Source organism: Hippichthys cyanospilos, chromosome 1 (assembly GCF_059441005.1).
Source record: "Hippichthys cyanospilos isolate Australia breed blue-spotted pipefish chromosome 1, RoL_Hcya_1.0, whole genome shotgun sequence".
Lineage (NCBI taxonomy): Eukaryota > Metazoa > Chordata > Actinopteri > Syngnathiformes > Syngnathidae > Hippichthys > Hippichthys cyanospilos.
Window position 1 is genome coordinate 6,205,492 of NC_142369.1, and position 14,878 is coordinate 6,220,369.

The 14,878-nt window shown below is 39.1% G+C and overlaps 2 protein-coding genes across 7 annotated transcripts in view; both read left to right on the forward strand.

Annotated features, from left to right (window-relative positions):
• nrxn2b (neurexin 2b) overlaps window positions 1-2,575 on the forward strand; it is a 444,830-nt gene extending 442,255 nt beyond the window's left edge. For 5 of the 6 annotated variants that reach the window (XM_088405168.1, XM_088405495.1, XM_088405321.1 and 2 more), the window contains one exon: window positions 328-2,575. In XM_088405168.1, the coding sequence (XP_088261294.1) occupies window positions 328-1,190 (863 nt within the window). In that variant the 3' untranslated portion in view covers window positions 1,191-2,575. The remainder of the gene's footprint in view (window positions 1-327) is intronic. The other variant, XM_088405575.1, reaches the window with a different exon arrangement.
• A 7,097-nt stretch (window positions 2,576-9,672) lies between these two features.
• On the forward strand, window positions 9,673-14,215 carry LOC148428808 (calcium-binding protein 2). The gene is made up of 8 exons (XM_088406337.1): window positions 9,673-9,822; window positions 9,889-9,951; window positions 10,017-10,158; window positions 12,804-12,834; window positions 12,999-13,142; window positions 13,622-13,731; window positions 13,811-13,958; window positions 14,041-14,215. The coding sequence occupies exons 2-8, from the start codon at window positions 9,890-9,892 to the stop codon at window positions 14,067-14,069; spliced, it is 666 nt and encodes a 221-aa protein (XP_088262463.1). The 5' UTR covers window positions 9,673-9,822; window position 9,889; the 3' UTR covers window positions 14,070-14,215.
• The last annotated feature ends 663 nt before the right edge of the window (window positions 14,216-14,878 follow it).

The following is a 14,878-nucleotide window of genomic DNA, read 5'->3' on the forward strand; positions in this document are numbered from 1 at the left end:
TAGGTGATTCATTTGTATAAATCTGTGGCGGAAAGTAATAGGAGTTATGGGCAAAATTGTTACGTTGTAACTTGTTAGCATTTAGCCTACAAATGTATTCAAACGTATTTGCAAGTACATTAGAATGAGTTTGCCAGTCCAAATGTTTCCTGGCATTGGCAGCTCCACGTTTGCGTCCTTAATGAGATAGCGTAGACTGATTGAGTATAACTAACATCATGTGAAGTTGTAGTGCTGTACTACTAATGTTTCTGTTTTCACGGCGTGTCCGAGTTGTGTCCCGACTTCTGACCCGTTCCCCCCTCCGCTTTCTCTTTCTTGTCCTAGGAGGCGAAATAGTCTTGCCCATAATAACGGTGGATTCGATAGACCCCCCCTCCATGGCCACCCGCTACCCAGTAATCCCTCCGCCCCCCACCACTTATCGCCCTTTCCTCACCCTACTCGAAACCACCAAAGAGTCCCTCCCCTTGCCCAACATGCGCCCCCCTTGCCCCATGGACCAGGAGGACTGCGAGGAAAACGCGGAAGTGTCCGCGTACGGCTCGGGCGAGATGACCGAGTCGGACGACGAGGACTATTACAAAAACTCCCCCCTGGTCACCGACAGGACCGTCCTCCCCCCTCCCCCGGGAGCGGAGGGCCAAAACCCCCGAGATCGCCATTTCTCGCGCCGCCCGCCCGCGTCCTCCACCCCCACGGCCGACCCCGATCAGCTCAGCCCCCGCGTCAAGGGGGCGGCCGGCGGCAGCGGCAACAACATCCCGGCCGGGAAAATGAACACTCGGGACCAGGTGCTGCTGCCGCCGGCCCAGCCCTCGTCAGACCCCGGAAACCGCAGGGCGTCGGGAATAACCTACCCTCCCGATTTCCCCCACGCCCCCACTTTAGACCCCACCTCCCCCGAGAGAGGCCTACCGGGCGCCGTGGAGGTGCAGCAGTCGAGCAGCACCACTGGCATGGTGGTGGGAATCGTGGCGGCCGCCGCCCTCTGCATCCTCATCCTGCTCTACGCCATGTACAAGTACCGCAACCGGGACGAGGGCTCCTACCAGGTGGACCAGAGTCGTAACTACATAAGCAACTCGGCCACGCAGAGCAACGGCACCCTGGTGAAGGAGAAGCCGCCGAGCGCCGCCAAGACGGCGCCCAAGAACAAGAAGAACAAAGACAAGGAGTACTACGTTTGAGGGAGCGCCGCCGCGACGCACGGAGGCACCTCGCGTTTGGGAGAGAGAGAAGCAGAGAGGCGGGAAACGCCACATTCAAACGAGCCATCCTAACTCCTAGGAGGAGACGGCAACGCTAACTTTTAGCGTTGCTCGGAAGTCACTTCTCGATACTTCCTGTGCCAACAACCGATTGGGTTCAGTTCTTTCTCCAGTACTGTACAGAAACACCATCAGTATCAACGATAACAGTATCCAATCTTCGCCATCTCTCTCCTCTCTCTCGCTCGCCCGTGCCACGTCTACGGTGCTCAGCAGCTGGCGCGACGCGAACTCTGCCGTGTTTCACGCATGTAGTATTCATCGAGGACAAAAGACTTTAATTTTTCTTTCCGTGGAGTTCTGAGAAAAAATAAACTAAAACATAGTAGCAATTTACCTTCGAAGAAGACTCCGGACTGACGGCTGGACGAATTCCCCTCGGACGTCCGTATCGTGTTTCCGGCGCCCCCTGGTGAGCCAACGGAGAAACTGTTTCTGTGGCAAACATCAAAGCGGAAAAGAAGTTCGCCTCTTCGCTCCATTTACGGACCGGCAACGTAGACGCGGAGATTTGGCCGAGACGGTGTAGCTAAGACTCTGTTACGCCCCAACCATTTCACCGCCTAAAATCCGCAGAGGCTCTCGACCAGGACCCGTCCGGCCTTCGCTGTCTTCGCTTTGAGAAAGGACAGAATGAGAATTCTGCGGCACGGATGGAACCTCGAAGGGCCTCGCCCAAGTCTGACCGGACCCGAGAGCAGCCTTCGCGGTTCTTTGTGGGCTCCCCGGAAGACGGGAGTTTATCAAGTACTCTAGTGTTCCAATTTTCTCAGCTCTGTTAAAAGAAGACAAATGTACCACGATAAGAAAAAAAAAAGCTGAAAAAAGTTTGTGAAATGTCTAAATATTTGCCATCGCAAAGAGAAACGTGTTCCCTCCTGACGATCATTCCTGTTTGCGAAAAGAAAAAAAAAAAATGTCCACGATCCTGGGCAATGAGGAAAATCTTTTTCGTTGTTATCGGTTTGCCTTTGGTAAAAATTGGGGTACGTACTTGTTCATCCTGCTTACTCAAATCCATTTTTCGGTCCCGCAACTTCTTTTCTCTCTCTGTATGGAAGATTGTATGTCCTTTTATCCACCCTACTGTTTTCTAATGATTGCTTTTCTATCTGTTTTGTCTGTATACCGACAGACCTGGGCCACCATTCTGCCGCCATTTTTTTTTTTTACTCTCTGCCTCACCCCATACTCCCCCGATATCGCCCCTGTTCTTTCTAAATGTTATTGTAAAGTGTTCCAGTGAGATGACTCTAAATATGTGTACATTAACAGAGGGAATACACTTGGTTATATACTTCTTACTCCCTGTGTGGTGCAGTCTGTTTTTTCACTCACTTTATATGAAATTTGCTATCAAGGTGAGTTGGAATCGCAAGGTCCTCCGCTTATGGAAAAATGCTGAATGGAGCATTTTAACTTAATGGCTACAGGTCGCAAGGGGCAATTCTAAGGGAAGAGATTTGTTCGCATAGTTATACGCGAATATCGTAGCACAAGTCAAATATTCGAACGAATCCACGGTGCTCCCTACAATCTGGTGCACCTTGTGTGTTCACTGAGTACGAAAATGCGGAAAAATGTTTCAGGAAGCGATTTTTGGACAATTTACCGCTGACACGGGGACAGGATACGCTAACAGCGATGAACCAATCAGAGAACAAACATTAGGTAATATATGCGGTATGTACGCTGGCAGCGATAAACCAATCATAGACCGTTATGTACTTCGTATTGTACCTATGCTAGCAGGGATAAACCATTCAGAAAGCATTATTTAAGTCCCCTATTTTAGTCGACTGTATATTTGAGTATTCACTATTTAATACGGAGCATTCTATGAATTTGTGTTAAGTACGGAAAAAAAACCCCACCATAATCAAGAGTGCGCCGAAAAATACAGTGTGCCGTATGGTGCGGAAAATACGGTAAATCCCCGATTTTCAAGTGTTTTTTTTTTAAATCCACAAATATTTCTGTGATTCGCAAATATTTTAAGAACCGCAAAACGTACTGTGACGTTCAGACGATTTTAATATCCGCAAATGTATTTCTGATCCTCACGCGTTCGTTCAAATATCCGCGATATTCATTTCCGATTCAGAAATATTTTCGCAATTTTCATGTGTTTTTAAAATCTATAATTGTATTCACAATTTTCTCATGTTTTTCAGATTCACTAATGTTTTTCACGTTATACACGTTTTGTTTTTGTTTTTTTTAGATTCACAAATACCGTTTACTCGCGAGATACAGTTTTAAATTTCTAATTAAATGCCAATGCCGATCGGAAAACGAAGCCTCATGAGCCACTTGTGATACACACACATATCCACAATGGAAAAGTAATGAATTTACACTGCATCATTAAAAGCATCATTGTGTTAGCATCATTAATGCTAACACACATCTGTAGCTTGTTCACAAAGATATGCATAAAAAATAACCCAAAATCTTAAATCACTCAAATGGACTAGGAACTTTTGTTAATATAAATTAAATTTGCTAAATAAATGTTGTTATGGCTAACTTTTGAAGATCCGCATTTTATTTATTTATTTATTTTTTTTCAGTTAAAAGCAGTCCTCAAATAGTGGCCTTTGTTTTTGCCATGTAAAGTGTAATTGCAATAAAATAAGGAGGGGGGCGCTTTGGTGCTCTCTGTCATTTTTTTCTGTTTTAGACTAACCTGTAACCTGTAGTTAACAGTTGTTCAAAGTTGATTTACTGTATATCGTGTCTTTCTTTTGATAATGTAAAAGAGTATGCAGTTTTAGGTCTGCAATTTTCTAATCTTATTTACGGTCAGCGGTTTTCTCTTTCCTGGGGGGGGCTTTTTGAAATATCATTGGGTTTAAAGCAACATGAACATCATCCCTGACATCATTTTGAGGGTTCCTAACACATCACATTGGCAAAACCGCCTGTGCAAAGCGCAATTTACAGGTCTAACAAGGCGGTTGCTGAAAAAGAAGAGGCTTGAAGCGTAGATGAGGGATCAGAGAAAAGCGAGCCGTGACCGCAAGCACGAGGGGAACAAATTCCAGGCAGCATAGCAAAAGTCCAATAACAGGTGTGAATATTGAAACTGTCGGCGTGTTTAGTTTTCAAAGCGGCGGGAAAAGCAGACTCGCCAACTGTGAGGTTTCGTGTCTCGGCCATCCCTCCCCGACTATTTTGGCCTGGTTACCATGGCGACCACCACCCTCGTCCTCATGAGAATGCTTTGGATGAATGCAAAGACAGATGCAGTATTGTCCACACCCCAAAGATGGAGGCCCATACAAAGATCTCCAATTGAATGCAAATGGGACCGGCAATGTATTATGGTAAGTCATTTGCACGGTTTATTGCATATTATTAGTATTAGTATTAGTATTCTTTAACCTTCTAAGCTTCAAAGTTTTTCTTTAGGGAATTCTACTGCACATAGTGCAAGATAACTTTTTTTTTTACTTATTTAAATTAAATTGGGACTACCTTATTACAGAACAGGATAGTGAATGGCCAAATACGACCGGAAGTCATGTGAGTTTAAGTCGAAAAGTTGCGATATTCACAGTGTGAGACTTTTTTTTCTAATTCGTTTCCTGATTTTGCCACATCCAATATGGCGGCGACGTCTTCGTATTATTCAAATCAACTGCAGTTGCGTTCAAGTAAAATTAGACGTCGGCCTATTCCGGCTTCCGACTTGGAAAAGTGCACGTTTATTTTTTAAACATTACGATAATGATTTTGGTATTTATAGTATCTTGACGCCGCAACGTCATTTGTACAGATTGTCCAGGAAGTGAAATATGTGGAACGATTTGACGATATTGTACTTTTACAGATAAAAGTAATAAAGCAAAGGGAGATTTGCTCGAGGTCTAAATGCGCTATATTCGCCGCAGAACTACAATTTACGGCAATCAGCCCTCGTTCTTGTTTGTTTGTTTGTTTACATTCGCCTCAAACGCTCCGATGTGGACCAGGAACAAACCAAGCCTTAAAATTCCTACATAATACTGTCATCGAATGCAGCAAGTGTCTTTATCTGCAGGATATACAAAGGTTATTATTATTATTATTATTATTATTATTATTATTATTATTATTATTATTATTATTATTATTATATATTTGCTTCTTATTAATGACATTTAAGTTTTTCGATTGATTCGCACGCAAACATAAAATTTAAATTTGGTGGGGGGCTGTAGGTCAGTGAACAACGAAGAAATGGGCTGCCACTTGCCTAACTGCCTGTTGACCACAGAGTGGCGCCAGAGTCCACTTAAATTTCACTTGTGTTTGTAAACCATAACCATGAATTACTATACCCGGGTGTAATTTACGTTTTTCTTTTTGCGACTGTGAGAGGAAGATGATGAGTTGGACGGGTGGGTCAAAAGGTCACCAAAAGAAATTTTACGAACACACAGGGATAACGTTAGAGTTTAAAAGTAGGGTGTGAAAGTAGGGTTAGGGTGTGAAAGTAGGGTTAGGGTTTCAAGGTATGATTTTAAATTTGGTTAAGGTCAGAGTGTTCTAAACAAAGTTTAGGTCTTCAAATTATTGTATGTACCCTCATATTAGGGTTTCAAGTTAGGGTTTTATACTAGAGTTAGGGTTTCAAAGCAAAGTTTACCCTCATATTAGGGTTTCAAATTAGGGTTCATGCAAAAGTTAGGTTTCAAAGCAGGGTTTACCTTCATATTGAGTTTCAATTTAGGGTTTTAAACTAGGGTTATGATACAAAATTGGGTTTAAAATTAGGTTTTTTCAAAGTAAGGTGTTCAACTAGGATTAAGGTTTCAAATTTAGGTTTTCCATTCATATTAAGGTCTCAAATCAGAGTTTAAATCTAGGGTTACATTTCAAATTAAGGTTTTAAACTAGAGTTGGGGTATCAAAATAGGGTTTTATACTAGAGTTAAGGGTTTCACAGTAGGGTTTACCCTCATATTATTTTTTCAAATTATCATTTTAAACTAGGGTTGTGTTTCAAATTGGGTTTAGAGTTGGGGTATCAAATTAGGGTTTAAAACTAGGGTTAAGTTTCAAATTAGGGTTTTATACTAGAGTTAAGGGTTTCAAAGTAGGGTTTGCCATTTTTAGGGTTTCAAATTAGCGTTTACCCTCAAATTAGGGTTTCAAATTAAGGTTTTGAAAAAGGTTTCGGTTTCGAATTTTGTTTTCAAGCTTGGGTTAGAGTTTCAAAGTGGGTTTTAAACTAGGATAAAGGTTTCAAATTTGGTTTTACATTCATTTTAATTTTAAACTTAGGGTTTTAAACCAGGGTTATGGTTTCAAATTAGGGTTTTAGACTAGAGTTAGGGTTTCAAAGTAGGGTTTTAGACTAGAGTTAGGGATTCAAAGTAGGGTTTGCCCTCATATTAGGGTTTCATTTGAGGGTTTAATATCAGAGTTAGGGTTTCAAAGTAGGGTTCACCCTAATATTAGGGTTTCAAATGAGGTTTAATTCGTTTGTTAGCGTTTCAAAGTATGGTTTACCCTCATACTAGGATTTCAAATTAGGGCTTTGTACTAGAGTTAGGGTATCAAGGTATGAAGGTTTACCTTCATACTATGGTTTCAATTTAGGGTTTAATACGAGAATTAGGGTTTCAATATAGGGTTTACTTCCATACTAGGGTTTCAAATTAGGTTTTTACACTTGAGTTAGGGTTTCAAAGTAGGGTTTACCTTCATATTAGGGTTTCAATTTAGGGTTTAATACAACAGTTAGGGTTTCAAAAAAGGGTTTACTCCCATACTACGGTTTCAAATTACTGCTTTGTACTAGAGTTAGGGTTTCAAATTAGGGTTTAAATTGAGGGTTAGCGTTTCAAAGTAGGGTTTCAAATAGGGATTAAATACTAGAGTTAGGGTTTCGGAGTAGGGTTTACCCTCAAATTAAGGTTTCAATTTTGGGTTTAATACTAGAATTAGGGTTTCAAAGTAGGGTTTACCCTCAAATTACGGTTTCAATTTAGGGTTTAATATCAGAGTTAGGGTTTCAAAGTCGGGTTTACCCTAATATTAGGGTTTCAAATGAGGGTTTAATATTAGAGTTAGGGTTTCAAAGTAGGGTTTGCCTTCATACTAGGGTTTCAAATTAGGGCTTTGTGCTACAGTTAGGGTTTCAAAGTAGGGTTTACCCTCATATTAGGGTTTCAAATTAGGGTTTAATTTGAGGGTTAGCGTTTGAAAGTAGGGTTTCAAATAGGGGTTTAATACTAGAGTTAGGGTTTTGAAGTTGGGTTTACCCTCAAATTAGGGTTTCAATTTAGGGTTTAATATCAGAGTTAGGGTTTCAAGGTAGGGTTTACCCTAATATTAGGGTTTTAAATTAGGGTTTAATTTAAGGGTTAGCGTTTCAAAGTAGTCTTTCAAATTGGGGTTTAATACTAGAGTTAGGGTTTTGAGGTTGGGTTTACCCTCAAATTAGGGTTTAAATTTAGGGTTTAATATCAGAGTTAGGGTTTCAAAGTAGGGTTTACCCTCATATTAGGGTTTTAAATTGGGGTTTAATTTGAGGCTTAGCGTTTCAAAGTAGGGTTTCAAATAGGGGTTTAATACTAGAGTTAGGGTTTTGAAGTAGGGTTTACACTCAAATTAGGGTTTCAATTTAGGGTTTAATATCTGAGTTAGGGTTTCAAAGTAGGGTTCACCCTAATATTAGGGTTTCAAATGAGGGTTTAATTCGTTTGTTAGCGTTTCAAAGTATGGTTTACCCTTATACAAGGGTTTCAAATTAGGGCTTTGTACTAGAGGTAGGGTTTCAAAGTAGGGTTTACCTTCGTATTAGGGTTTCAATTTAGGGTTTAATACGACAGTTAGGGTTTCAAAACAGGGTTTACTCCCATACAAGGGTTTCAAATTAGGGTTTAATTCTTGAGTTTGGGTTTCAAAGTAGGGTTTTAAAAGGGGCATAATGTTTCAAAGGGTTTCGATTAAGGGTTAGGGTTTCATTTTAGGGTTTGGTTTTCAAATAGGGTTTCACAATCGGGCTACAATTCGATTTTAAATTAGTGTTAAATTGGGGTTAAGATTTTAAAGGTTTAGGCATTCTGTCTATATATCAAGATTAGTACAAAGAAGAATTTAAAACCAGGGTTAAGATTACAAAGTAGTGTTTTAAGGTAAGGTATGTTGAAACACGGTAAAACAAGATCATTTTTGCATTAAAGTAACATTTATTTGTTTCCAACATGATCATACAACATATAAAACACTAAACTCCAAGTGCCTTCAAAAATAACATCCTATTGGACCACATGGACGTTTGCCACGTGTTGATCTCCTGAAGACAATTTCTGTCCCATCCAGGTGGCTGCAGCAGCTGAAGAGCCGCCGGCCAATGGGAAACGTCCGTCCCAGTCAGCTGATGAGCACCATAAAGGGGAGGAGACAAGGAGAAGAAGAAACCTAACATTTCATCGATGATTATTATTGGGACACAAATTGGGGTGTTAATTAATTAATAGGGTTCTGATTATAGGTTAGGGTTTCAATTTAGGGTTAAAATTTCTAACTAGAAAATGTGCAATTCCTGAAGAAATTGCGTGTAGGCGAAAATTTTGAAGGAAGAGGCGTTGAAAGGTGGAATGATAGTAGTGGAATGATGGAATGATAATGGTAGTCTGAATATTACAAAGTTGGAACGATTTGAATAGGCCAAATAATGTAGAAGATACAAGGGAAAAACTGAAAAAGTGGAATTGTGGGGAAATTTTATCATTGTGGGAAGAGGAAAATGTATTTCATGGAATGGCGGGAATCGGTGGAATGAATTAAAGTTAGAATGGTGTAAATCGGAAGAGTAATGGCAAAGAAGGAAGGTTACAAAGTTTGGTGAGAACAGTGGGAATAAATGAGGAATTATGGGTAACAATATTAAAATAGTTATGAATTATTAGAATGAAAATGATGAAAATTAGGGTTTTAGTTTAGGGTCAGCGCTTCAAATTCAGTTTTAAACAAACACTTGACAATTTGAAGATTGACGTCATTTTTTTCCATTGTTCTACAAAGTAATGTATTACTACACTAAGACATTTCCATAAAACGAAAATGTCTAATTGCATATATTAAAAATGTAACATTAATTTTAGGCTTACATTTATTAATGCCATACTCATACTGGGTTAAAAAAAAATCCATATATATATATATATATATATATATATATATATATATATATATATATATATATATATATATATATATGTCATACACCACTACCAACCACAGGGTGGCGCCAAACCCCAACTAGTGAGATGATTTAGATCTACCTTGTGATCAATGACGACATTTCAGATCAATAACTCATTTGTCAACTAAATTCATTTCTATTTTAGGATTTCTCCTTCCCACAGCCCGGCGTAAGGAAGCAAATGGCATGGCCCTAGCCAATCCCACGTCTCGCTTTATTTGGCAGCACGTTCTCCCTGCTAATTAGCTGCTAAGCTTCTCCCATGGAAGGAGGTCAAGCGGAGGAGACAAACACCCAGAGATCAAAGAGAGGAACAACTCTGGACACAGCGGAGGGGGACACATAAAGGTAAGGACATTGCAGACAATAGAAACCACCCAAATATTTAGTTATTGATTTTATTTTTTTTCCCAGGATGTCCAAGGCAGGAGAGAGAACAACATCAACTACTTCTGCAGACTCCGCTGCGACAGATGGGTATGTTTTATTTGGGACTTTTACACACGAGACAAAGTTGTCAAAACGAATGTCTTTGGGTCCAGCAAAAGCGGAAGCGCCTCGTCTCAGGCGTCCCCGTCCAGCTCGGTGTCCGAGACGCCCAAGAAGTCCTCCAAAAAGTCCAAGAAAAACAACGAGAGCATGAACAAAGTCTACAACTCCGTGCTCAACAGCGTCTTCGGGGCTGTGAGTAGATTAATTTTTTTATGCGCAAGTAAAAAAAACAAAAACAAAATTGCATCTGTAAAGCATTTTTTATTTGCTCATTCAGCGCCATGGTTGAGAATTATCTTTTAAAATAGTAATAATAATAAATTCAAAAAATTCTGGTTGAATCCATTTTTTTATGGAGGGTAGCTGACACTTTTGACTAGTGTTTACCTAAAATAAGCCAATTGAGCACTGTAATGCTAACTGTGACCATTGGATGGCAGTGTTTCCACACATATAACACAGCTATTACCTAAATGCAATTCAAAGTAATGAAGCAAAATCAATATTTAATACGATACCAATCATATTTACATAAACATAGCACACAATATTTTGTTGTCCTTGAAAGGTGAGTAAAAAGGCTAAAAATACTTATTTATATATTTTCCGATAACGCTTGGCACTGAAAGAGTTAATTACATTTAAGGTTTTATTATTGCATGTGTCTAAATTTTACACATTGTTCCTTTAAGAAGGAAAACATCATATTTGGCATATAGCCTACGTTCAAATGAATTAATAAGTAAGCTATTATCCAAATGCAATTCAAAGTAATGAATCAAAATCAATATTTCATACGATACCAATTTACATAAACATAGCACACAATATTTTGTTGGCCTTGAAATGTGAGTGAAAAGGCTAAAAATATGTATTTATATATTTTCCGATAACGCTTGGCACTGAAAGTTAATTACATTTACGGTTTTATTATTGCATGTGTCTAAATTTTACACATTGTTCCTTTAAGAAGGAAAACATCATATTTGGCATATAGCCTATGTTCAAATGAATTAATAGGTAAGCTATTTTCTAAATGCAATTCAAAGTAATGAATCAAAATCAATATTTCATACGATACCACTCATATTTACATAGATTTAGCACACAATATTCTGTTGGCCTTGAAAGGTGAGTAAAAAGGCTAAAAATACTTATTTATATATTTTCCGATAACGCTTGGCCATAAAAGAGTTAATTACATTTACGGTTTTATTATTGCATGTCTAAATTTTACACATTGTTCCTTTAAGAAGGAAAACATATTTAGCATATAGCCTACGTTCAAATGAATGAAATAAGTTTGAACAAGTTTACCTGTCCAAAAATGTTTACTCCACATTGTTTGTATTTTATCGACTCGTGATTTTGTCCAAAAAGGCTTTGGCAAAAGAAGACTTTAAAAAATAAATAAATAAAATGACCACAAAAAGGTCAGTTTCAGTTGCGCCTTTCACATTTTTTGACGTAAAATTTGCGCCGACGTTAGCTAGCAACGCGAAAAACAGCAAAGTAGAATAAAAAAAATTGTTTTTTTTCCACTATTTATGATGACTGCTCTAACATTAAAAATGTCATGGGGAAAAATTTCATACTCCTCCTTTAGCATTAAATTTGAATCCATCTTTATTTCCTTTGACGAGTAGTATTTTGCCACCTGTGCACACATGAGCGCGGCGGGCTTATCCTGCTGTGCGTACGGCATTAGTGGCTCATTAGCTGACGCTTAACGCCACACTCGCTTAGCTTCCGTCAAAGGTGATTTTCAAGTTGCTGGCTCAAGGAGCGCAATCTTTCCAGTCAAAAGTTTAGAAACGCCCTTTCATTCACTCGTCATTCACAAGTGGAATTCTAGTTTATTATCTAAGTCATGAAGAAATTGTATTTCTTGCTGTTTTCTGTGCCGTGCTAAATGGGAGTACTAGCGCCCCCGGGGGTACTTGATGGAACTTCAGAGGGTACTGGAGATTTTAAATCAAACGCGTGCAAAAATCTTTTAAAAATAATTATTGAAATAAGTCTTTTGGGTAAATATAAGTTAATAGTTTAGGCTGTAGGTTACTTTATTTCAAGTTAATGATTGGTTTTTGTGAACACATTTTTACTGTGATCCCAAAAGTTGAATATTTTTCTGTGGACAAAATTGTATTTCTAATTATGTATTGACACTTAATTTTGATTATTTTTTAGAGGATTATTTTTTTTAATTAATTTAATAATTTATTTTTGTGGAGAGATCTCTACTGTAATCCCAAAAGAGGATGCTTTATGTTGAATAATTTTCTGTGGACAAATAATTATTGAAAATGATTTACAGATCCGACACTTATTTTTTGTGAACAAATTATGTATTCATAATTACGTTAATGATTTATTCTTGTGAACAGATCTCGACTATAACCCCAAAACAGGACGCTTCATGTTGAATATTTTTCTGTGGACAAATGTGTTTTCAAAATTCTTTTTTAAAGCAGGTCTGACACTTCATATTGGTTATTTTGTTTGTGAAAAACATAGAAATGAATTCATTTCTTTTGGACAACAGATTTCTTCTAGGATCCAAAAGAGGACACTTTAGGTTGATTCCTTTTTTGTGGATCAAAACAAATGAAGTCTGAAAGGGCCTAATTTAATAATTCAGATACTGATGCCATGTTTTAAGTTGTTTTTCTTTTTTTTTACTCAAAAATGCTTTGCATTGGTTAAAGGGGTACTTGGCTGAAAAGATATTTTACCAGAAAAAATGTTGAGAAGCACTCCATTAGAATTTAAAAGATGTTTCCAAATTTGCGTCTCGCTGATTATGTTCTATTAACGTGTTGATGTCGTTTCAACAGGACAGAGAATTAGCCCAAGGTGAATTAGACGGTAAGTCTCCCAAATCAAATGTACTAAAACCTTTCCGTGAAAAGGTTAAATCGGCCGCTGCTGTTATATTTTAGTAGTTCCCCACATCACAGCCCAATTAAAGTTTTAGCGGCGCTAATCGGCTCGTGCGAGCACCTCTCAAGGTGATGGCGTTGTTCTTACAGAGCTGCAAGAAGCCTTCAAGGAATTTGACTACGACCAGGACGGCTACCTGAACTACAAAGACGTGGCGGAATGCATGAGGACCATGGGCTACATGCCCACCGAGATGGAACTTCTGGAGATCGTGCAGCAGATCAAAATGAGGAGTGAGGACACAAATGTGCTCATTATGCAGGGGGAGGCGCAATTTTTCATCTATAGTAGTAAACAAGGGGTATGCTGATATTAAATGATTTAGAATGTAAATTCAATGTTCATAATTTGTGGAGAAAATAGTGAATTATAGGTTGGGCATAATTTATTTAAAAGCCACATTTCAGTAGTTTGTATTGTAAGCAATCAAAACAAAAATGGTGGCCACTTGTCACGTTGCTAATGTTAGCATAACGTGTCTGCCATCTAGAGGTGATTGATGACATTACAACTTTAAAATACGCTACAGATTGCATGTTCATCCCCCATCCCTCCCCCGATTTGGAGGGAAAATATATACTTTATTTGCACCTTTATGAAGAATTTGTTTTTTTTACAATTAAGGGGCCACTCAAAGTGTGGGCATCCCTATGTGTAGCAATACGAGAGTTATCGATTCATACTTCAAGTGCTGCAAATCCTCCTTCCATAGTGGGCGGGCTCATGGACTTTGAAGACTTTACGGAACTCATGGGACCCAGAATGATGGGAGAGACAGCAGACATGCTGGGACTTAAAGAGCTCCAGTCGGCATTCTTACAGGTGGGTCTGGATTTTACAATTTCAGTGGAAAAGATAACTTTAATGTCACCTTCAACCTTCTCACTGGTCTGATGAAAAGTTTGACCTGGACGGAGATGGGAAGATCACGCAGGATGAGATGAAAGAGGCAGCCAAGAGCCTGCTGGGTGAGAAGCTGAAGAAAGGAGAGCTTGAGGAGATCCTGAAGGAGTTGGACATCAACGCGGATGGAAACATTGACTTTGAAGGTGAAAAATAGGGAGAGTTTTTTTTTTTTTTAACTTACATAAAGTTAAATGGAGTTTCTCTTGTTTCTGTGCTCCTCCTCAGAGTTTGTTATGATGCTCTCCATCCGCTAACCACCGGACGCCAGCACTGAATCCGCTCCTGCAACAATATTAGGTCAACTTTTTGTAGCGCAACACACACAGTATCATGTGCCTAATGGAAAAATAGTTAAAGGTTGAGTATGTTTTGTTATTTTAATAAATAAATCCAAACTGCATTTTGCACTTTTTGAATTTATGGGAGGGAAAGAACACTCTACTCACGTGAACTTTATTTCACAAGTCTTTCAATCTTGTGAGTTACAAGGCGGTACAAATTTCTTGCTAACAACGACATCCTCCGGTTTTACGCGTAACTGCAACCTTGATGGAACGCTCGTGCCTTCAGTTATCACATATGCAACTGATTTATTATGTCACGCATATTTCTGGTTTTCTTACCTTTTTTGTAAAAGTGAACCCAGCGGTGTTTTCAAATCAAGAGCTGTTCTGAGCCATATCCAATTATCTCTATGACAGTTACTCTCGCCAAATGATGCGTTCAGGTAAGATGGGATGTCTGATGTAAGACATGGAAAAGTACACGTCCCTTTTATGTGGAAGGTCGGAGGTTGGAGGTGAAAAAAGGACCCATATTTCACACAAAAAAAAAAAAAACTATCACTATCAACTTCCCCTGTTTACGTTCGGCTTGAAAGCTTTACTGGCGGAACAGGTGTGATAATTTAAATTTCCTACATTCCTCGAATGCAGCATTGGAGTCTCCGACCCGAGTTTTGACTGACTATGCTTCCTGCTGTTGTTGCTGTAACTGCTTGGTCTATTTGTACACAAGGCATTTCTTGAGCACACGCGGGGTGGAAAATACGTACTTTTTTACA